The sequence below is a fragment of the Neopelma chrysocephalum genome, unplaced genomic scaffold, assembly GCF_003984885.1.
Source record: "Neopelma chrysocephalum unplaced genomic scaffold, ASM398488v2 Primary Assembly neopelma1_82, whole genome shotgun sequence".
Lineage (NCBI taxonomy): Eukaryota > Metazoa > Chordata > Aves > Passeriformes > Pipridae > Neopelma > Neopelma chrysocephalum.
The window spans coordinates 1,051,790-1,074,887 of NW_020897744.1; the positions used below are offsets into that span (position 1 = coordinate 1,051,790).

General features: G+C 46.8%; 2 protein-coding genes across 10 annotated transcripts; both read right to left on the bottom strand.

The window, feature by feature from the left end:
- Positions 1–892: 892 nt before the first annotated feature.
- On the bottom strand, positions 893–18,305 carry LOC113971334 (transient receptor potential cation channel subfamily V member 2-like). 7 transcript variants are annotated; one of them, XM_027691160.1, is made up of 21 exons: positions 17,548–17,798; positions 14,785–14,869; positions 14,266–14,445; positions 13,034–13,586; positions 11,538–12,084; positions 11,151–11,268; positions 9,947–10,242; positions 9,177–9,310; positions 8,727–8,879; positions 7,917–8,057; positions 7,134–7,432; positions 6,562–6,738; positions 5,978–6,136; positions 5,756–5,851; positions 5,159–5,229; positions 4,321–4,486; positions 3,507–3,573; positions 3,115–3,422; positions 2,650–2,768; positions 2,098–2,192; positions 893–1,437 (listed from the first exon to the last, which is right to left on the bottom strand). In XM_027691160.1, exons 7-21 carry the CDS (start codon positions 10,183–10,185, stop codon positions 1,307–1,309), a joined length of 2,355 nt encoding a protein of 784 aa, XP_027546961.1. In that variant the 5' UTR covers positions 10,186–10,242; positions 11,151–11,268; positions 11,538–12,084; positions 13,034–13,586; positions 14,266–14,445; positions 14,785–14,869; positions 17,548–17,798; the 3' UTR covers positions 893–1,306. The 7 variants fall into 7 exon arrangements, with proteins under 7 accessions (XP_027546961.1, XP_027546960.1, XP_027546959.1 ...); XM_027691159.1 differs by having other exon boundaries at positions 12,843–13,586; XM_027691158.1 differs by having other exon boundaries at positions 11,538–11,699; positions 11,915–13,586.
- Positions 18,306–18,327: 22 nt separating this feature from the next.
- UBB (ubiquitin B) lies at positions 18,328–21,027 on the bottom strand. Of its 3 annotated transcripts, XM_027691166.1 has the most exons (3): positions 20,685–20,778; positions 20,006–20,026; positions 18,328–19,777 (listed from the first exon to the last, which is right to left on the bottom strand). In XM_027691166.1, the coding sequence occupies exons 2-3, from the start codon at positions 20,018–20,020 to the stop codon at positions 18,647–18,649; spliced, it is 1,146 nt and encodes a 381-aa protein (XP_027546967.1). In that variant the 5' UTR covers positions 20,021–20,026; positions 20,685–20,778; the 3' UTR covers positions 18,328–18,646. The 3 variants fall into 3 exon arrangements, with proteins under 3 accessions (XP_027546967.1, XP_027546965.1, XP_027546964.1); XM_027691164.1 differs by lacking the exon at positions 20,685–20,778 and adding an exon at positions 20,873–21,027 and having other exon boundaries at positions 18,478–20,026; XM_027691163.1 differs by having other exon boundaries at positions 18,478–20,026; positions 20,685–20,804.
- Between the last annotated feature and the right edge of the window lie 2,071 nt (positions 21,028–23,098).

Genomic DNA, 23,098 nt, shown 5'->3' on the forward strand with positions numbered 1-23,098 from the left:
GAGATCTCGAGCTGCATAGTTTATCTCACTGAAGGGAAGGCCAACACCCAGAGTCTGCAGCTTTCCTTGGGGTATCACTATTCCCTGCGTGGAAGGTGCATCCAGCACAGCATCAGCTGCTCAACGCTCAGATGTGGCTGCACAAACTGACAGGAGGTTGTGAAAAACAAGTTAACTGGCAGAGCAGTGAGGGCAGCACAGCACTGGGGGAAATGTCATCAGGAATTAGATAAGGCCTTAGAGTCCACACTGATCAAACCTTCTCCTGCTTTTTGAGAAAGACTGAAACACTAAAAATATATCCAAGGATGAATATTTTCAATTAAGCAAACTTGCTATATTGACAGTTTACAGAAATATCACGTTATTATATTTAAATGTAGTGAAAAGTGAGACAGCTCGTTTTTATCTCTTTTCCCCAGAGTTTAGGTTGCCCCTCCTGCCTGGGGCAGGGTGCACATCACAAAAAGCAATGAGGTCCTTGCAAATATTTGCAGCAAGACAGGATGCCAACACTGCCAAGACTGACAGGAAATGTCAACCACACAGTAAGTTTTGGCCCATCAGTCTCTCAGAGCCACGAGCAGGATTCTGCTGCTGCTTATTACAGAGACAGAGCAACCTGTGAGAGACAGATGTCTCCAAAATTCACCGTGTGAACTTACAGGTCTGGAAAAATCCACATCAGCTTTTGTGCTTTTAAGCAAACGTGCACATTGTGCAAAGGATTTCATTCCAATACTGTAAAATGAGGATTCTGATGTGGACTGACCACGGAGCACTGCAGGTGCTGACACAGATAGAGCAGCTCTTGCTGGCTGCACACTGAGTATTTGTCCGCTCGTGCCTCACACCAACAGCACTTTGCACAGAAGCCAACTCCATCCTGAGCAACTTTTTATGACTCTACAACATTTTTTATTCCAAAGCACTTCAGTTCAGTCTCTTGTGACAAAAGAATAAGCCGACCCACTCTTTTCTAGGTCACTCCATCAGCATTATTCCTGTACAGCTCAGGGAGCTCTGCCTTCCCAGACACCACTCCCCACTGCCCCAGGAGCTCACTCTTGCTCTTGTATCTTTAGACATAGTAGTAAGAAAGTGTCAGGCAGAGAAAGTTGAGTAAAAATAGTTTCTTCAAAGGAAATTAATGATTAAAGTGCACAAAAGTATTTAAAGCCACAGGCTGAACCACAGTCCTCGACAAAACGCACTTTAATACTGATAATGCCTTCAATTCTTCCAGCTGCTATAGGAAGAACTACTCCTTTGGAGATGGGAGCAAGGTTGCAACTCAAAAAACCTCTTAAAGATCTCTGGTTTGTCCCTGCAAAGGCATCATCTCTGTTGCTGATGGCTGGGGCTGCAGGAGTGACTGCTCCTCTGAGGCAGCTGATCTCGGAGGTTTCTGTGGTGCCCGTTTCCACGATCTTGTCTCTGCAGCAGGAAACACAGGAACGGCCCTTCATCAGCAGGAAGCTGACAAAGGGACCCAGTTTAGAAGGGTGCAGGTTTAGGGAACACCCAGCACACACCAGATAATGTTTTAAGCACTGCAACCTCCCCAGTCCTAGAAAACTGGCATCTAGGAAGAACCCGCGCTGCAAGAGCAGGAGTTTGAGTTCAAATCCAAGCTCTGCCAGGCTGAACAAAATATTTCCAGAGAAAGTAACAGCTCTCTGTTTGACACAGAGTTTCATTCCCAGAATGATCTCAGGCAGAATTTGACTGAGTTGTCAGTGTTAATGCCCAGACTCATGCTCTAAAAGCCCCATGATTTTAACACTTGCAGTATGAGTGGGCCTAAATTTTACCACTTCTGTAAAAAAAGCAGAGTTCCCTGCCCATTTCTACCAGAGGTAAGTAGGAATGGCATCTCCTTTATTCTCACTGTTTGTTCCCAAACCCTGACCAGATCCATACCTACACTAAATCTTTATTTTCTCAGCTCACAAGTGATACTGTGAGAAAGCAATTTCATAAGCCAGTTGGCCAGTCTAAAATCTCTATTAACGAAGACATAATAACTTGCCAAGAGTAGTTGCTGAGCAGGAAGCTAAAAGGATACTGAAGACCTTTCTTCATGATTTAATTTACCTTCTGGATTTATTTCTGAATCACTGGTGTTTCCAGGGTCTTCCTTCAGAACTCCCACATCCTTTGCCCAATCTGTCCATTTAATTTCCTCTACTCTAGAGAGACAAAATGCAACAGACACTGATGCATGAAGCACAGCATTTCAACCCAGATCTCACAGTTCCAACCCAGCATCCCAACCCAGCTCATCCTGCCAATACAATCCTGATGGTTTGGCTGCAGCAACAGCACCTTACAGAGCCTTTCTTTGAGTAGATCTTCTGTAGCCTGAGCTCCATGAAATAAAATATCTTCTCTCACTGCGTGTTGTATGTTGTTTGTTTTAAAATACTCCAGTTCCTCCAGTTCAGGTTCTTAATACAAAGGTGACAATGCTGGCAGCTCATTTTAGCTCTCAAACTTCGAGGCTGGCAATCACCAACCAATTTGAATGTACCCAGGAATACGTGGTTGAGCCACTGCTGAAATTCCCTGTGGCTGTTCAGGGTTACCAGGCTGTGAATCGTGGGATCCCACTGCTAGGCTGGAGTGTAAAGGATATATCTGTCTTACCTGAAACACCACCTCTCATCTTTCTTATTGAGCCCCACTGACATGAAGCAGCCAGATCTCCTCTTCCCACCCTGGCGCCACAGCCAGGCCTTCTCTATTTCTAGAATAGCAATAGCCCTCTGGAAGAAGAAATCCATGTCAGAGAGAAATCAGGGCATTTACAGAGCCCAGCCCTTCTTTTCAATTAAATCTCCCCCAATCAGCAACTACTTTGACTTAGAGAATCACTTTGGAACCCACTCCCAAAGTGCTCCGTCACTTAATGGTACCAGCCAGTTACTCTCTCAAGTTCCTTGTGCACGTGGATCATGCAAAGAGCAAGAGTTGTAAATACATCTAAAAATGATGCCAGGATGTACCACCAGAGTGACAAATTTACATAAAAGACTTATGTGAAGGTTTAGGACAAAGACAGGCACTGCCATCTCTGATTTTCTGGGACTCAAGCAGAACTTCGGGCCTCACCTGCAGCTTCCAGACGCTCTTGCTGTAACCAGAAATGTCTGTGACTGTCTCGCTCATGAGGGCGATCAGCATGTTGAGCAGGAGGATGTAAGTGAGGATCACAAAGAGCAGCAGCAGGAGCATGACAAAATATCTGAATCTGGCATGTTCGTGGAAATCCAGGTCTCCCATCCCGATGGTGATCTTGAAGAGCTCCAGGGAGACGCTGAGCAGCCCCCCGTACATGGCGTGGCTCCCGGGGCTCTCCAGGTGAGCCAGGGACTTGTTCTGGGAGACTGAGGGAGCGTCGCCCATCAGAGTGACCAGAGCTGTGAGAAAAACAGAATTTAGGTTCTCAGAAAAATCCCCTTCTTGCAGCCCAGCCCACACCGTAACACTGAGCAAGGGCTCACCTGCAGCAAAGCCGAAGAGGAAGATCATGTAAACCAAGAGGAAACGCAGCAGATCCCTCATGATGGTCTGAAACACAAATCAGGAAGAAGTGCTGTTCTTTATCTTGCATGAAATCACCAGGATGACCCCCTCTTCTCACACATCATAACCAACCCCCAGGAACAGTACTGAAAGCAAGTTTGAAAGTGCTTCTATCCAGTTTAAGAAGCTACTTATACATGTTAAAGTAATTTCTCAGGTAAGTAACATCATTGGTAGCTTAATCTGACAGTACTACATGGACTTATTTATTGTTATGTTTGTATGAAGAGGTTCTTTGAAACAAATCAATATCCCATCTGTTCCCTAGTACTGCTGTTTCCAAATTGTTGCAATGCACCCATCCCTCTCTTTCCCACCTCCATTGGGTTTGCACAAGCAGTGATCAGAATTCTTCCCTGGCACCTCGTTTCACCTCTGCTTTGCCTTTCTAGTCCCTGACTACCCTATAGACCTGGAAATACTTTCCAGGCCAAGTCTAACAGTTTCAGGGAACTCACACCAGTTTTCCCTGCTAGTTTCGAGTTGTTTTGTGACAAACAGGTGTCAGCTGCTGTCACCTGCTCTATTCAATGAGAGCACACCAGTGGCTTCCTGCAGTTGTACTTGAAGACACTGATCTAATCTCCTGCAATGTCTGTAGTTCCATAGTCAGGACATCAACTCCATTTATGGTTTTCATGGTGCTGAGAGAAGGAAAGCAATCACAGGACTCCTATCAGTGGCTCACACCCAAAAGCTTTTCATGCAGAGGTTTTCCCCCCAAGCACTGACCTTCTGTATCATGACACTGTAGATCCCAGTGCGCTGGAAGCCCCGGGTGTAATAGAGAGTGTTCACCCACCCCAAAAGCAGGGAGAACACCATCACTGCCACATAGTTTTCTGAGCTGGCACCATACAGGACTGCTGACAGCAGCAATGAGAACGCCTGGATGAAGCTGGAGACAAGCAGAATGACACAGTGACTCACCTCAACAGATCTGATCTCTTCCCATTGCAGATCTGTTCTGTTTTTCAATGAAAAGCAAATTTTAGGAGGCTACAAGAAGAATACAAGTGGCAGATAATCAGACAGAGTTTATATAGAATCAGAGAATGGTTTGGGTTGGAAGGGACTTTAAGGATCATCTAGTTCCAGACCTACAAATTGCTGCAGTTTTGTTATAAAGTGGTTGATCTCACAGTGTGGAAACTCTGAACTGCTTGATGTAACTCCCATAACTGATATTAAATGGGAAAAAAAAGGTAACAGAACACAGGCCCACATCCAGGCCCACACATACATTGATGCACATTCCTCCTCAGAAAACTTGGAAGTTCTTTTCCTTTCAACTAATTCTGAGCCACAGTGACAGAGTGATTGAGAACTTGAGCTCTTTTTCTAACAAATATATGTTCTCTAACTGTGGAATAATTGAAGGTCTGACCCTGCCCAGGAAAGTCCATCACAACAAAGGGTTAGGACGAGGTAGAAGTGAGCAGGGATGGGAAGAGACAGTGGCAGAGGATCAATGTTTCCTGCTCACCACCTCTCCAGCAATGTTAGAGACACACAGCAGAGAACCAATTTCACCAAACTTTCACTGTGTGAAACCCCTGCAGGGACATACATCAGGATCTCGATGCAGCTGTCAGAACACATGGTCTTCAGGGACTGGCGTCTCCTCCTCAAGTACAGACTCTGGGAGAGAAAAATCAATGGGAGCCATTCATCAAAACCAGGGCAGGTTAGAGAGTGATCACACACAGCCTATGGCTCAGGGGAAAGCTTTGCTCCATGAGCTCCTCTTCATGCTTTCATCTTCAAGATCCCAAATTTCAGTTAGTCATACTTCTAAGATGAAAAAAGGCCTTATTTATAAAGGGCAAGGATAAACAAGGGCTGAATCATGGCTCAGCCCCATGTCCTTATTAATAGACTGCATTAAATGCCAGGGATGCATTTTAATACCATAAATCATAGAAATCTCTCAGAATTATTTGCTGTTGTGAAACCATGATTCCTCTTACCCAGCAACCTGGCTTGTGCCACCCCTGTCACTGCTAGATCCCACTGACACTACATGTCCCAGAGCAGAATTCCCTCCTGCCATCCACTCCTGCACATCCTGATGTGAGAAGAACTGAATCTGCTGCCTCCAGGTCAGTGACAGTTCCCTTTTTTTTTTTGCTTTCTTACAATGAAACTAGACCAGAGACCCCCATACCTGAGCGAAGATCAGATAAATGCCTCCTAACAAGATAATGATCAGTCCAGAGACCCACAGGAAGCCTCCAGCCGTGAATTCCACTGGAAATGAAGGCTGCAAGATAAAAACAAAACCACCCAAACCTGTGAAGACAGGCAGAGGCAGTGATGATAACCACACACAACCTCTTAAACTCTGCTCCATCCATCCAGCCCTTTCCAGATAAAAGACTGGACCCACCTTTACCCGTAAGGGCTGATAGTAGGCGATGGCTGTAAAGATGATCATGAATGACAAGTATGAGACAAAACTGAAGTAGAATCTCTTGGAAGCAAAAGTTTCCCATTTTTGCTGAAGCAGTTTGTTCAGTGGCTCCAAAACCACCATCTTGTACCGGTTCTGTGGGGAAACAAACAGCAAAAAAAGGACCTGTGTGTTAACAGCAGTGAAAACTCAGCAGAGGATTGTCTTTTTCAGAGTTGGAGCTCAGTGGCTCCAGCTGGGGAATCACTAAGGGTTTATTCAGTCAGGCCTTGCAGTATGAAAGAAATCAACCATCCCATAAGATACTTGACTTGGCTTGGACACATCCAGACTTAGGACAAGCAAAGGATCAAAAATTTCTTTCGAATTATAGGCGATCAGAGGCAGGCCAAGCAGACTCTAAATAATAAAATCTGCAAACCTTCCCATTATGCATTTCTTTTTCAGAAAAATTATCATCAGAAACACACATTAGCTCGAATTGATTTGCATAATTACACAGCAACACTGTGGAAGGACAGGAGAAGGTGCTGCTGTGTGACATCCAGTGAAGCCCTCACCGGGGTGTCGCTGCTGTAGGCCAGGATCTCCAGCACAGAGTTCTCCTCAAAGCTGTCCAAGGAGGACAGGTCATAGAGGGACACGTGGATGGGGCCGTAGGTCCACTCCGTGAACTTTCGGGACAGGTGCCGGTACACGGGGTCCTTGATCTCCCTCTGGATGATGTGCCTGAAGATCTGAAGAGAAACCAGGGGCACAGGAAAACATGCGTGTGATGAAGGTGCAGAAGGACAGAGCTGTACCCAAACCACCTTCCCCTGCAGCACACCTGGATTTGTGCCCTACAAGCCTGGACATACCAAACACCAGGATTTGGCTAAAAGCAGGCAACGAACTACATCCTGTATCTGCTCTCCCAGGAGTGGAACCAGATTCAATCCAGACCAGCTGTCTTGGGTGGGACAAAGAGCAGCAGCCAACTGAGGTTCTGCAGGACACTAAGTGACTTGGAGGTGACCACGGGTTGGGTGCAAGATGCTCCTCCCTCAAACCCCACTGCTGCACTGAGGGTGCACATCACACTCTCCCTTGTTCCTCATCAACCCCAGGGATTCCCTCTGGTTGTCTTTACCTCCACTTTGCCTGTCTTGGCAGCGAGCTGCAGAGGATTTAATCCATCATAATTCACTATCTCCTCCAGTTTACACGTTGGGTCAAGCTTCACACCTGCCTTCAGGATCTCAACATAGGTTGTGCTCACAAACTTGGTGTTCTCCTCAGTGTCGTCTGCAATCATCACCAGGGCATGGAGGACAGTGTTGCCCTGTGTGTCCTGCTCCTGGAGCCTGGCTTTCTGGTGGGGATTGTTTAGAAGATAGTCCACCACGTCAAGCTGGTTGGTACAAGCAGCCAAAGAGAGGGGAAGTTCACCTGAAGAGATCGGGACACAGTATTTGGAGACAAAGCAGAAAGGGGTGAAAAAGAATTAAATTTTTAAAAAAGCAATTCTAGGAAAACATATTGAGCCTGGAGTTTTATCACTGGAACACAGAACAAGTTTTTTTCTCAGTGTCTCTAGATTCAGAAAGTGTTTTGCAGTAAACAATTACTCTTTATTTCTGGGGGCAGCTGAAACACTTTCCCAGACCTCTAATTTGGCTGACCTAACCCAGTACTGGTCTCTATCTGAAACCCCTCAGAAGGGATTAAATACATAAAACCAAAGATGATGGCAAATACTAAGTGGACACCCCAGATGTGAAAGGATCCTGCCATTCAAGTAAGTCAAGGCCTTGATTAAAGGACACTGGAGATGGCAACTCATGCACAGATGGGCAAACCTGACTAGAATTAGTGATGTCACATACAGTAGGGCAATAAAAAGAGGGAAGGAACATGTTCCACACTGACTCACCAAAATAAAAGTAAACTCCTTCTTTCTTCTTCCTGAAGAATTCCCCGTAGGCTCTGGCATGGACATCAGCTCCATTCTCTACCAGCAGCCTCACTAAAGGGAGGCTCCTTTTCTCTATGGCAATGTGCAGTGCTGTCTGACCTGAGAAAACAGCAAAACCTGTCACCCCCTGCCCCTCTCAGAGGGGACAGGACAGGACTTGAGCAAAAGCTGCACGTTCTGCACAGCAACTGCAGCCCCGGAGCTGGGCAGGGCTGGGGGGCAGCTCAGGACTTCCAACAACAGTCCTTGGAATAGTGCAGGCTCTGAGGCAGAAGACAAGCCTCAAGACTATCTGAAATTCAACACAAGACCAGGCAATTACCCCTGCCTGGCACTGAGATCCCAAGCAGCCACGAGAGGATTAAGACAACCACACATGTACATGACCGTGCTGCACATTTGCTGTTGAAAGCATAACCCAAACAGCAGAACTCATTTAAAAATGATATATTATTTCTTTCTCATTTTTAGAATTGCTTTTTATGCTTTCCCAAGCAAATCCTCTCATTTCCTGGGTTATTAAACATGTACCATTTCTGTTTTACAGACCAAGAACAAAGTTGGCAGCAGGGTATAATTCAAGGCCGAAGAAGATGCAGCAGCAGAATCAGAAAATAAAAGGTGAGGAGGCTGTTGCTGTAACTGCACCATAACTCTGGATCTGCAGTGCTGAATAAGCTCCACTTCCCCTCCTTTTCCTTGTGCCTGCACATCTCACCTGCCTAATGGGGAGGCTGCTCTGCCACAGCACCACAACAGAAACCTCACCTCTGTAGTAGCAGTCAGAGCACGACACATTGACAAGTGGCCTGGGATTCTGTCTCTTTTGGTCTATTTGCAGCAAGACTGCGATTGTGTCATTCTTTCCATTTTTTAAGTTCAACAGGGCTTTCATTAAGCAGGTCTTCCCAGTCTTTGCATCTGGTAGAAAGAGAGTATTGAATGGGTTGTGTGTGTACTTTGCACACAGCTGTATTACTAGATTCAGAACTTAAATTGCTCTGTAGGACCAAAGACAATCGTTATTTTAAAGGTTTTTATCAGTATTTTTAGTCTGCACTAGAGGCAAAAACCTTAGGATATATTTAATTAATGGCCTTCTACATCCTCAGGTGAACATAAGAAAATAGAAGAAAGGATAGAAGGCTGGACAAAGCAAATAACTATGAGCAGACTCCCCTGTTAAGCCTGTTCATGGAATACTGAGCAGAAATCTACCTGTGTATTCAGAATCTGTGAGAAATTTGGAGGTTCTCCTTAAGTACTCGTACAAACCATCCAGTGCCTCGGGGGTGCCCCTGGTGACTGCGCTGAACAGACGGTCCCTGTCAAAGCGATTTGGGTCCTTTTGGCTGTAGGAAAAGTGCCAAGTGTTAGGAAGTTTTGGAGAGCAGAGACAGGATTGTGCCCTGAGTCCTAGTGGGACAGTGGAGGGAGGGAGGAAAGTTTGTCAGAAAAAAAAACCCAAGTATTTTATTTTTGAGTCGAGGGAAAAATAGAGACTGTTATTTCCCAGAATTCTCTTAAGTGGCTGCTCTTTCCATCAGTTGGAGCTTTTCCCAGATTCAGTCTGATGTGTAACCCTGGCACGCATCCAGAGCACAAAGAGAAGCCCAAGATAGCTGCAGGACCAGAGTCAGGCCCATCACATGGTGGAAGCACTCTGTGAGCTGGTTTACATCCCTCCCTGGCAAGAAAAGCTCAGCTGGACAGAGCTCCATGAGAAGCTGCTCTGACACCCAACGTGGCTTATTTGTGTTAGCTCAGATCTACCCAAAATACACCCCAACACGTGGGCACCTTCCAGAGGCAGCAGCAGAGGCCTAATAGATCCCCTTTCTGCTTTTAATGCCCTCCCACCAGATGCCTGTAATATTCCTACATTGCCACTTTTAGTTTAGACTTGGTAAAGTCTATAGGCCCCTATATAGGGCAGGGATGTACAGATCACCCGGATCACCCCCTTCAAACACCCAACAGTTACTCACTTGCTGACGAGTCCTGGTCGATAATTCAGATTAACCTTGATTTTAGGAGCAAAATCACTGCTCTCCTTCTGGTAAGGTGTCTCCAAGGGTCGTGGCTCTCCTTTCCTTCCAGGTCCGGATCTTTCTTCCTTTTTACTGGGTGCAGGTTTATCTTCCTGGACACTGTCATCGGTTTCTAGCAACCCTATGAACCTGTTCCTCTGACCCGGGCCCGGCTGCCCGTTGGTGAAGTTATCCATTTCTAGGAGAGATGGTCTTGCAGGTCAACAAAGATGTTCCCTGCTGGGGGACTAAACCTGTGAGGGAAGGGGAAGAATCATTAACAGTTTGATCACAAACCCAGAATGTGTTCAGTGTGACACAGAGGAAAGCAAGTGCCCAGGTCCAGTGTTCTACAGTTGACTATGGGTCCCTTGAGAGGGAGATTCAGTAAAACTCTGCACAGTAGCAGTATTTGAATAAAGGATCAGGGTCTTGAACAGAGTTCCACTGGAGAAGTTCAGAAGCAGCTCATGAAATACAGGCTGCAAACTTGTCTACAGCACATCTGAACCCCCTTGGTGAGATGACCTCACCTGTTGGCAGCAGCACAGGTTCCTTACATAAAAGGCAAGGAAAGTGGCTCTTTAGGAGACTATGATCATTGTTCTTGTCTCAGTGCAACCAACACAGGCTGGTCACCAAGTGGCCAAAATGATAAGATTCACAGTAGGCCTTCTTTGGAACAGTGATAAGTTTGTTCATGCTCCCCATTGAGGAGCATTACACTATTTATACAGGGAAAACACGTGCACAAATTGTGTTCCCCTCATGCATTCTGACATTTCATCCTGGGGCAAAATGAGTGGGGTCTCCCTCAATATTTGGAGCTGTTGGCTCTCCATGAGAGCACAGGCTCTGAACTCCCAGTTCCATGGCACAGGCAAACACACTGCCCAGCTGCCCTGGGGACACTCCCAGCCCTGGGAGCCTGCACAGAGCACAGCTTGACCCAAACCTGCTGCACAGAGAGCATCAGTCTAAGCAGAGCACCCAGCCAGCCCTCTTTTCTCATCTAATACATCCTGAACTCCTTTCTGACTCTTTTAAGACATCTCTTCCCATATATCTGGATATATCTCAGACCACACCCAACACACACAGTCTGAAGTCAGTGTGAGTGCAGATTCACACAGTTTGCAATTAAATATCCACAATTACCAACCTGCAGCAGAGCTTTTGTTAATAACTCTGTCTCCTTCCCATGCACTCCCTCCAAATGGTTAACAGGTTTTCTCTGAGGAGAAATTTCCCTTGCTGGGACTACAGCCAGACTCCATAGCCTGTACCAGCAAAGAGGTAAATGGACACAGCATGAGCAATTTGGCTTAGATCAGGGTGTGCAAAAACACAGTTCTTAGGCAGAAAACAGCCACAAAGCATCTTTATGCGGCTCACAGCAAGAAATCCAAGGGCTGATTTCAAGACAAACCGTTATGATAATTCAGACATTCAGTTTAGTCTGCGCTCTAATGACAAACATTCCTCTGCACTCACAGGCAAACACCCCAAAATGCTGCTTCAGACTCACTTCCTTCCCCAGAACACTTACTGGTACGTTTGCCGATCCTTCAGAGGGCTATTTGTACTTCCATAATAGTTTGCTTGTGCTTTTCTGTCTTCCTTTCCCCCAAATCATTTCTCAGCTGCAGTTTCCATCTCTCCGCAGCGCTCGGGAGAGTTATTTATTGTCAGTCTTGTACAGACAGACTGGCTGGTTTAAAAGCAAGAGCAAAATGGTCCTATAAAAAGGACCCTACACCCACTTGGTGCATCCCTGGGAAACACAGGGAGCACTCTCTGCTTGCCAGCTCAGCTTCCACTTCTCCACTCAAGAACTGAGTTATCTCTTTCTGAGACCCCACCAAGCCGTTTTGAGAAGTGCAGCACCAAGCCCTGCTGTCAGAACAGGAAGAGCACAGCACTTACCCCAAGTTGTTGCAAGCTCCACCCAAGAACAGATCTGACAAGGAGTCCCAACAGAGCCTTCAGAGGGTAAATGATCTCTCAGTAGAAACCAAGTCCAATACCAACAAGTGTTAATAAGCATGAAAGCAGACCCAAAATTATTTACATCCATGGGTGAGAGTCCTCCTCTTCTGCAGAGAAGACCATGTTCATATTAGCAGTCTGCTAATGGCACAGTGTTGAACTCCTGGCTGGTGATGGTCCATGAGAGAATCCAAAGAATAGTCACAGATTCCTGTTATTTACTCAACTGTATGGCTTTTTGCAAAGTGAAGGAGGGCTTGCACAGGAAATGACTAGATAGATTTCTCAGTAAAAGGGAGAGCCAATGAGTGCAGTGCTCTTATATGGGAAAGCTGCCTGGCTATTGCAAATTCAGAATGCTTAACCCCTGCCTGCACATATAGAGCCAACGCCTCGTGGCTCCCAACCACAGCCCTCTCACAGCTCAGGGGACGAGGTGGATTTGCCCTTGACAGTCCCAGGGCCCGTGGTGCAGTTATGAGGTTTGCCACAGGCTCCCTCAGTCAGCCCCAGGACAAGCAAGAGTGCCTGGAAACAGCTGAGCTCAACTGTTCCTGTGGGAAGCCAGATCTCCTCACACAACTTCACACACCCCTGTTACTTACGAGGCAGCATAAACTGTGTAAATGTGACCCTACAAAATCAGCTGCTCATCACGAGCACAGGGAGCTGCACAAAGCAGCCCCAGTCCAGAAACACTCAGGCCACTGGTTACTTAATTTGCCTCTTGTGCCCATTTCTTAATGGGCTGGTTCTCCAAAGGAGTGCAAATCTTGGAGAGGCTTCTCCTGGGAGCACGGACTGGCCACCCCTACAACTGACTGTCCTTGGGACCACGCACACACCCCAACACTGCTTCACTTACCACTCATAAAACAGGACCCCTGAGAGACAGAGGACATCAACCCACACCACGTGTTTTAGTTCTTTTTCTCCCTCTCTGAACAGCCCCGAGGAGGCAACAAGGTCATTTCCCACAGCACCAGCACGGGATGACATCCAGCACCCACTGCCTCAACAGCCTTCCCCAGAGGATGCTGCTGCAAGGATTCTCACCTGTACTCTTGATGCTTTACAAAGCCATTTATGTGGTCTAGAGCTCAACTAGAGAATCTTATTAACCAACAAAATGGTAAAAAGCTCTTCTAATCCACACCTTGACAGCAGGGGCGCATTCCAGGGGAAATCCCAAGAGTTTAGTTAACCACCGGTCCTAAAACATCGAGAAGGGGTGTCACATCATGACACACTGAACTCTGGCTGTGGTTTTCTTCTTCCAGACCCACCACGAGCCAAATGAGAGCCTAAAGCAATCCCCATCCCACAGGACTGCAGGATGCTGTGACGCTTCCTGGAATGTGGTCGTCACCCATAGAAACATTCCCAGATGGCTTCGACTTTGAGTCAGATGCAGGCTGTGAGACGACCTTCCTATAAATACACCCATTAAATGGCAGGATGCCTTTTCCTCCTCATGGTCTTGCATGAGATTACAAGCTTATTTCTCAGATTCCTGTGTTTCAAAATGAAGCCGATCCAGGAACAACACAAAGCTGCTTCTTCTTTCCATGATGTTTTCTTAATGATTCATAAAGACCCACAGAACAACCTATAAAGAACAAACAGATAAATGCAAGACAAGATCTCGTCCCTCTTACCCCTTTCTCATTCCAGCCTTGCACTGATTTAGCTCAGTTTGCTTTAGTTGTGTTACATCTAATTTACTGTGATATCCACAGAGATTCAGGCCGGGAGTTTAGCTCAGACTAATGGATTTAAATCCTCCTGGGCTTCTCCCCCCAGCTTTCATTGGAGGCATCCCACCACTGCAGCCAAGGAATGAAATCAGCCCACAAAAGTGCATCACAGCAGAGTTCTCTCCGCACATCTGGTTTTAATAGCTCACACGGAGGAAGGAGAATGTGCAGTTTGCTGGGAAAGGAATCGCTGCCAGCTGAGAGGTCAGCACAGCCAGACAGATCCATGGAGCTGCTGGGGAGCTCAGGAACACTGGGATGTGCACACACGTGTGCTCAGAGGAAACACTTGCACTTCCATTTGAGAGAAGGGAGAAGCAAAGCAAAAAGAAATCACAAAATCTGCCCAAATGTGTCCTTAGCAGTGACAGCATCCGAGGTCAGTGATGGGGTTGTGTCACTGCTGAGCTGGTGATGATGCTCAACCAGCATCTGGCCACCAAAATCTAAAATCCTGAGAGCTGTGAGGACTCAGGAGGAAGCCATACAGAGCAGCATGCAGGGAGAATAAAAGCAGCAATTTAATTTCACCTGTCTGCCAGCCTGAATTTTAATAAAGCAGCATGTGATCCTCTTGCCTTTTGAGGCTTTTATGTGTGGGAGCAAGAAGGAATCCCACAGTTGGTCAGTACTTATTTTACTGAGGAAAATGTGTCTGTTGGTGCTGAGTTCCTCCTGACAAGAGAGACATGTTCTGTGGAAGCCTTCAATCTGGGAAGAGAGAAGTCAAACTCCTAAGTGAAACTTTAAGTAAATACATTATTTTTCATTTAATAATATTATCAATCATATTCATAATTATAGTTATAGATTATATATGAGGAAGCACAGTAATTCATGGCGGGAAAAGTAATGACTGGAACCTGCTTAAACAGAAGGCAAAAGGAAGCACGAGGAACATGGTGTACCACGGAAACAAGCACATTTTCTAAAATACATATTCTCTGTTCACCTAAGTTCCCATTTTGACCAAATACTGGAAAACATAACAGTCTTATGATTAATATCATGTTTTCTGCATGCTGTAAATAGATGTTCAAAGTCACTTACATATGTGTGTAATTTAGTTACAGAATTGATCTGTGGCCATTCTCAGGTGTAGCAGCTCAAAATCATCCTCACGGGGGAGGGAAGCCTGTAATAACAACATACAAGGGTGGAGCATTAAAATTCTCTTAAAAACAACAGGTAGGGCAGCAAAAGCCACGTGGTTAGGAAATAATTGTTTCTATTAAAGGTGTACTTTCACACTTGGGAAAATGTCAAGTGTTTTTGCAAGGCCTGACCATTTTTTCCATGCAACTGTTATGTAAAACCCACACTGAAGTGGTGAATTTTAAGCAGCTTAGTTTGTTAGTTACCCAGATGGAATCCTGTACCTCTAGGGACACCAGCCAGTGCCCAATCTAAAATATAAATATTCTTAAACATAATCCCTTGTCAGGACTTGTCTGATAGCCCAGGGGACTCAATTCATCTACGTGACAGTATTTCTGTGACTGCCAGTCCCATGTCATAACATCTAAAGGCTCCAATCTATACACTCCTCAGGCCTTTGAAGGAACATTCCAGCTCTCTTATTCCTAAAATGGAAGTATCTTTCTACTTGATGTATCCCTTTCTGTAGGATCACAGCCTGTAGGAATGCTCTGCTGACAATCAAATAGCAGCAAAATAGGAAATCCAGCGATGTTGGAAAATAACTGGTTTGTGGAGGAACAGTGACATCCCGTGGCCACCGAGTAAACCTGAATTCCTGCTGCTTTCGAAACAGCCTCCATGGGAAATAGCCAAAAATAGCCAAAAAAAAAAAAAAAAAGGAGAAACAGTTGCAGGCGCACACCTGTGAGAATTAGAGCCATTCACTTACTCTTTATATCAAAATAGTTAACAGAAAGTCACCTAATTTAAAAACTTATATTCCAAACAAGGCTGGTTTGGATGATGCAGCAATATTCCACACACATAAAACAAGGCAGCCAAGGATCTTTGAACAGAGCCTTTAGAATTGTGGGACATGGCTGCAGAAATACTGAGGAATTTATTCCCAATGCTTATCTGCCTTAACCCTCACTTGCCCTATATGGGGCAGTTGCTAATAGAGCAAAACACCAAATGCATCCAGAAACCCATATAATGGGTTATTTGTCTTTTTATGGATATAGGTAATTATTTTAAAGCACAGAAGACAAAACCCCTGAAGTCTTGGCTGGGGGGTTTTGTTGTTTGTTTGATTTGGGGAGTTTTGTTGTTGTTCGGTTTTTTGTTTGGTTTTTTTTTTTTGGTTGGTTGGTTTTGGGGTTTTTTTGAGACATCAGACTAGAAATTAACTGGAGCAATAAGAAAAAAACGAAATGCCAGTCATAAAGCTCAGCTTGCAGCAGGATTAAAAGACAATATCAGAATCTGTTGTCAGCCTGTGGGAGCATTAGGATCGTTCTCATACCTGGATGCATTCCTGTGTCACCTGCTGCAGGTGACCCTGCCTTGGCAGGGGGTTGGACTGGGTGATCTCCAGAGGTTCCACCCAACCCTAACATATCTGTGATACGGAATCTGGCTAAAACCTATTAAATTCTTATTTTAGTTATGAATAGTTGTCTCTAAGTAGATTTTTGAGGTACCACCACACTGTAAGAATAAAAAAATGTATCTTAACCATTCATATTGCCTGATCTCTTACTTCACCTTTTGTTAATAACTTCAGTGTAATTAATGCATGTTATGCAAATTCATATTCACATTTCCTTGTATCTTCTATAAAATTCCCTAAGTCACATAAAATTTAAGATAAACTGCAAATTTTTTTTTTATTAACAAAGAAGTCCCTGCAGTCATCTCTTCACCCCCCTGACTGTTATCCCTCCGTCAGCTGAGGATCAGCAGCCTCAGTAACACAGCTCCTGCAGGGACACAGAATTCCAGCACTGGTGTCCCCGTGTCCTCACAATGATCCATTCCTAAGTCCAGCTCCACACCTCACCCAGGTACTGCTGTAACACGACAGCACCTGGGGACTTCACTCCTTGTACTCTGGCTCTAAGAATGAGCTGCTCTGTGCTGTTCCTAGTGAGCCAAATGCAGAGTTCAGTAACTCCCAGCACAAGCCCCACCTGAGGAAACAAATCTTCCTGCAGGGCTGGGGAAACCTGAGCAGCGTGTGCAGCAGTTACCAGGCAGCACAGCTTCCTTATCAGGTGGACTTGAGAAGGACTTTTATGAGCCAGAGAACATAAAGCAGCCAGTCTTACCATGGAGCAAATCAGCAGCAGGAAAAGATAAGAATGTAAATGTATTCACTGCCAAATCTCCTCTGGACTATGAACTGCTCAGGGACTGTGTAACAGAGAGCAGGCCTATGGACAGACACTCTGTTGGAATGAGTCAGGCAACGGCTGGTGCTGGAAGGGACGTCTGGAGGTCACTTTGTCCAGCCCCCTTCTCAACCAGGGCCACCCTAAATTGGTTGCTCAGAATTATTTCCGTGGGTTTTGCCCATGAGTTTTTAGTATCTCACAGGAAGGTGCCCGTGGGCAACTGGCCCAGGTGGCTCAACTGCACAAAGCATAAAATCAAAGGCAAAATTGCAGGAAAACTTAAAACTAAGGAAGGTATCTCCTGGGGTAGAGATGAGTGTTGACATAACTTTATATTTCTGCTAGCACAGTTATGTGCAGCACACAGGGAAGCAAACCTCACTCCTAAAAACCCAAATATATTATCAGGGCTGTAACCACATTGAATTTAGTTACCATGTGCAGTTTTCTATGAAATTAATAACTTCTTGGCCTTTCTGTTAAGTGCAGCACTTACCACAGACACAGCGAAGTTACACCAAAAGCTGAAATTCAAGAGGAGCACTTTCACAGCAGCACTACTGTGGACAAAAAAGTTGACCAAGACAGTGCATAATTCAGGGCTATTGGGGAAAAGTGAAGGGCAGCAGCACAGAATCACTGTGCACTGAGCAGATGAGGCCAAGCCTCCCCCTTCAAGATAAGCAGCCAACAAAACTTAGCAGGTAAAGACACTGATAGGAACCATCCTTCCAACCTGGGTAGTTTCTGTGGAAGGGCACATGGATAATTTCATCCATCTTTTAAGACCCAGTTAAACTAAACCAGCCCAACCCCACCTGTTTAGGCAAGTTTTCTTAACTCAGCCCCCCAAAAATAAAACAAACCTCCCTCCCCACCCCAAACCAATAAGGAGACAACCCAGATTTTAATGGAACTCCCTCTCTTTCAGCACTAAATGATTGTGTAAAACTTCTACCTAAATCAGGCAGTTGTTACACTGCTAAGTCACATTTAATATTTAAAAAGAAGTTTCAGTAGGGCCAGTGAAGGGCACCTTCCCACCCAGCATAAGGCAACTCCCAGTGCCAGCAATTCCCCCCCAGATCATCACCCTTCCCACCCACCTCTCAGGACCAGCTGAGATAAACACACTACAAGTTTACAACTTGCAGCAAAACCCACCTCACTGGAATGACCAGCACACTCCTTTATTCACTCTGTGGCTTTTTGGGGTCTTTAAAGAACTTATCCCAACTAGAAACATTAAACTCTAAGAATAAGAAACAACATGGTATTAGCACTTAAATTAAGATTTTAATCCAGATCCATTTTAACCACAAGGTTGGTCCTCATCATACATGCAGAGAAGCTTAAACTGCCACAGAAAGAAGGCAAAGCATTTAAAACACCAGTTTTACTTGCTTGAACTGAGACAGACTACAGGTTTTAATGTGCAACAGAAAACTTTATTAGCATTTCAACAGACAGCTGTTCAGCAGTTACTCAAGCTTGCATTAACCTTGCATTAACTTAATATTAAGACATTGAAAGAACTACAGTGCAAACATTAAGTGCCACTGGCAATCCTGTTGTCAAGCAAGATGCACAACGACTTAACAGCCCCCCCTGAGGCGCAGCACGAGGTGGAGGGTGGATTCCTTCTGGATGTTGTAGTCAGAGAGGGTGCGACCATCCTCCAGCTGCTTCCCAGCAAAGATCAGACGCTGCTGATCAGGAGGAATGCCTTCCTTGTCCTGGATCTTGGCCTTCACATTCTCGATGGTGTCACTGGGCTCAACTTCCAAGGTGATGGTCTTGCCAGTCAGGGTCTTGACAAAGATCTGCATCCCACCCCTGAGGCGCAGCACAAGGTGCAGGGTGGATTCTTTCTGGATGTTGTAGTCAGAGAGGGTGCGGCCATCTTCCAGCTGCTTCCCGGCAAAGATCAGCCTCTGCTGGTCTGGGGGAATGCCCTCCTTGTCCTGGATCTTGGCCTTCACATTCTCGATGGTGTCACTGGGCTCAACCTCGAGAGTGATGGTCTTACCAGTCAGGGTCTTGACAAAGATCTGCATCCCACCTCTCAGACGGAGCACAAGGTGCAGGGTGGATTCTTTCTGGATGTTGTAGTCGGACAGGGTGCGACCATCTTCCAGCTGCTTCCCAGCAAAGATCAGACGCTGCTGATCAGGAGGAATACCTTCCTTGTCCTGGATCTTGGCTTTGACATTCTCGATGGTGTCACTGGGCTCAACTTCCAGGGTGATGGTCTTGCCAGTCAGGGTCTTCACGAAGATCTGCATCCCACCTCTCAGACGGAGCACAAGGTGCAGAGTGGACTCCTTCTGGATGTTGTAGTCGGACAGGGTGCGACCATCTTCCAGCTGCTTCCCAGCAAAGATCAGCCTCTGCTGGTCTGGGGGAATGCCCTCCTTGTCCTGGATCTTGGCCTTCACGTTCTCAATGGTGTCACTGGGCTCAACCTCGAGAGTGATGGTCTTGCCAGTCAGGGTCTTGACAAAGATCTGCATCCCACCCCTGAGGCGCAGCACAAGGTGCAGGGTGGATTCCTTCTGGATGTTGTAGTCAGAGAGAGTGCGACCATCTTCCAGCTGCTTCCCAGCAAAGATCAGACGCTGCTGGTCTGGGGGAATGCCTTCCTTGTCCTGGATCTTGGCCTTCACATTTTCAATGGTATCACTGGGCTCAACTTCCAGGGTGATGGTCTTGCCAGTCAGGGTCTTGACAAAGATCTGCATCCCACCTCTCAGACGCAGCACAAGGTGCAGGGTGGATTCTTTCTGGATGTTGTAGTCAGAGAGGGTGCGGCCATCTTCCAGCTGCTTCCCGGCAAAGATCAGCCTCTGCTGGTCTGGGGGAATGCCCTCCTTGTCCTGGATCTTGGCCTTCACATTCTCGATGGTGTCACTGGGCTCAACCTCGAGAGTGATGGTTTTGCCAGTCAGGGTCTTCACAAAGATCTGCATGTTGACCTGCAAGACATACAGGTGCTTCAGCTACAGCTATTTAAGTAAAGCCTTTAGTAAATCCTAAATAAAGGGATTACTGTTGCTGTTTTGTAATACATAAATACCAATTAGAATTATTTTTTTTTAAAGTCAATTTTCTACAACTGTTCTCCAACTTGAATAACTAACCCTCTTTTTAAGGCACAGGCTGCTGTGTTCCTGTAGGAGATTCCTTACCCTGCCTTTTACCAGAGTCCCCTTTCACCCAGACAGCCCCCTCTTCACCCCCACAGAGCAGCACCGCGGCGCCGGAGCCCCCAGGCCCCTTTACGTTCCCCACCCCGCAGGGCAGCACTGGGGCCCTCCAAACCATCCCGCAGAGCAGCACTGCGGCACCTGAGCACCAAACCCCCGCGCACTGCGGCACCGGAGCCCCCGGACCCCCCTTACACATCCCCTTCTCAAAGCAGCCCTGCGGCACCGGAGGCCCCGGACCCCCCGGGATCCGCCCTGCGGCGGTGGGGCCACTCCCCCGCCCCGGTCGTGACTCACAACCGCCTTCCGGCCGAGGCAGCTCAACCCCCGCCATCTTCCCCACAGCGACACCGCCTGCCCGCCCAGCACTTATTCTGATTCCCCCTCCCCCCCCCCCCCCCCCCCGATCTCCCCCCACTACACTCACGTCGCCGGCCCCGAACGATGAATCCTCTGAAAGTCTCCTATCGCTGCAGCTCAGCTCTGCCGAGTGACGCACACCCGCCCCTATTTATCGGGTAACAGACACACAGTCCCCGCCCACCCAAACCAACGTGTCCATCCGCCTCGCAAAGTAGTCCCCAGGAAAACACCGCTGTTATGGAAAATACTCGCCTTCTTCCCGCTCCAATCTCTCTTCTAGGCAAAAAGGGGGTCCTGAAGTCTCAGTGAGGGGGCTCAGATCCGTAAAAATCCATAAATTTCTGAGGGCGCGGATGGATCTAGAAGTGTCCTCCCCGAGGCGCTGCAGTGAGGCGGCCGTAGGGCGACCGGGAAGTCCGTCGGTGATTGGTGCGGCGTGACGCAGGGCAGGCGCTGATTGGCTGACGCGAGGGGCAGTTGGCGAGGGGCGGGGGCGGCAGTTGCAGGGGAAGCTCTGGAAGCTTCGGCGCCGCTTGGCGCTGATTGGTGCGCGGTGAGGTCACGCTGTTGCTAAGGGGGCGCCGCCTGGTGGGGCAGATTTCGGGGATCGGCGGCGGGGGGGGCGGGGGGCTCAGGAGGAGGGGAAGCCCGGACCCTGAAGGGATAGGGACAGGGATTGGAATTGTGTGGCACTGTGGCTTTTTAACCCCTGCCTTAACCCTAGCAGTGCTCAGGGAAGAGCCTGAAATGGACTTGAGCAAAGGTGCCCCCCAAAAAGGGGGGCGACCCTTGGTGCCAGCGATTTGCGACCCCCAGCGCCTCTGACCGACTCCTTCCCTGGGGCGGCTGAGAATTCACGGGAAAGCCTAGAACAGTCTGTAGGGCTGGTCCTGTCCTATCGGGCTGAGAGGAAAAGCCGGGAAAAGCAGGACTGAGTTGGCAAAGCTGGTGAAATACATAATTTAGGAGTTTGGGGAGAGGTGGTGGCTCCCGGTGCGTCACACGAGCGGCCCCAGTCACGCGGCCCAGCTCCTGAGCTGCCCTTGGAACTGGCTGGAACCGGGCTGACCGGTTAATTCTCTAATGTGAGCCTGCAAAACAAGCCCCGTGATGAAATGCTGACATTTGTAATTCAAATGCTTGTTTACTCGCCTCCAGAACAGGAAGCTTTGATCGGTTATGGAGCAACTTCCTTCTGTGTGCTGATTTGGAAATGTGCCCCCGGTTAATTAAGCTTCATCATACCTTTCAGTCTGTCTCTTAACTCATTTTATGTCATATTAAAGCTGGATACGCAAAATCCAAGAAGGTTTTAATGTGTTTTTTAGCAGCTTTACCTGCTGTTTCTTCAGGGAAGGCAGATGACCTTGTTCAATCCTCCCCTCACAAAGCATCAGCACTCGTGTGACTGGCAAGATTCAGCACAGAGCTGCTCTATTTCCCCCTAAAAAAACCTCAAACCTAGACAAAAATACAAAACCACCAAAAAACCTCAACAACAACAAAACCCTTTTGCTTTCCTTTCTCCTAACAGGGTTTCTAGAACTGCCTGCTTTACAGTAAAAAGGAAATAAATCATCCTACCAGTAATTACTTGCACTGTAGAAACAGGAAGAGGGAAAAATGGTTACTGGAATGTTCAGAGACAGCTCCATGGCAATAGCCAACCTTGGAAATATTATTTGGCTACATAAATTTAGGGCAAAAGGCAGAGTTGGGCAATTTCCCATTTGTATGCTTTGTGCTGCCAGTTTTGCTCAGTTTTTCCACCAGGCTGGTTTTCTTTGGTGGTGCCAGGGGGACTGAATGTTTGCTCCAAGGCTGGCCTGGGCATGCTGTACATCCCAGGCTCTGCTCCAGGGACAGATTCTGCCATGGAGTCTGGAGAGGCCACAAGGAACTAATATTTACAAATGTGAAATGCCACGTCTGTAAAGCTGGAGATGAACCACAGGCTAATGTAAAGCCTGGGCAGTGTTTGAGCACATCAGACTTGTATTAAGGATTTCACTGTGCATGTCTCTCTTTTTAATGTCCTTTCTGTATAAACCAAAAAGCAGAGGAGCCTTCCCTTGTGTTTTTTTTTCCTAAGAATGGCTAAATCCTATGGTGTGGGAACTGCTGTGCTTGTACAAAGCACGTGTATTTAACAAACATTCCACTCTTCCTCCAGCAGCTCTTGGTGAATAAAAATCATCAAGCAGCTGACTCTGAACTGTATATAAATAAATGCAAAGCTGAAAAAAACCAGAAATCTGTATCTTGTGACTGGCCTGGCTGCACAGGTGGCTCCAGCCTTCGCCAGGGCACGGGGCCTGCAGTTGGGAACACAGATTTCTTTCCAAGTGGTTTCAAAAGTAGGTCACTGGGCAGTAGTACAAAGCAACCTACTTTCAGGAGAAGAATCTGGGGTCAGGGAAATGTTTCCAACGAATCTGTACATTCTGGAACACAAGCTGGGGCTGCTTTTTATGTAGG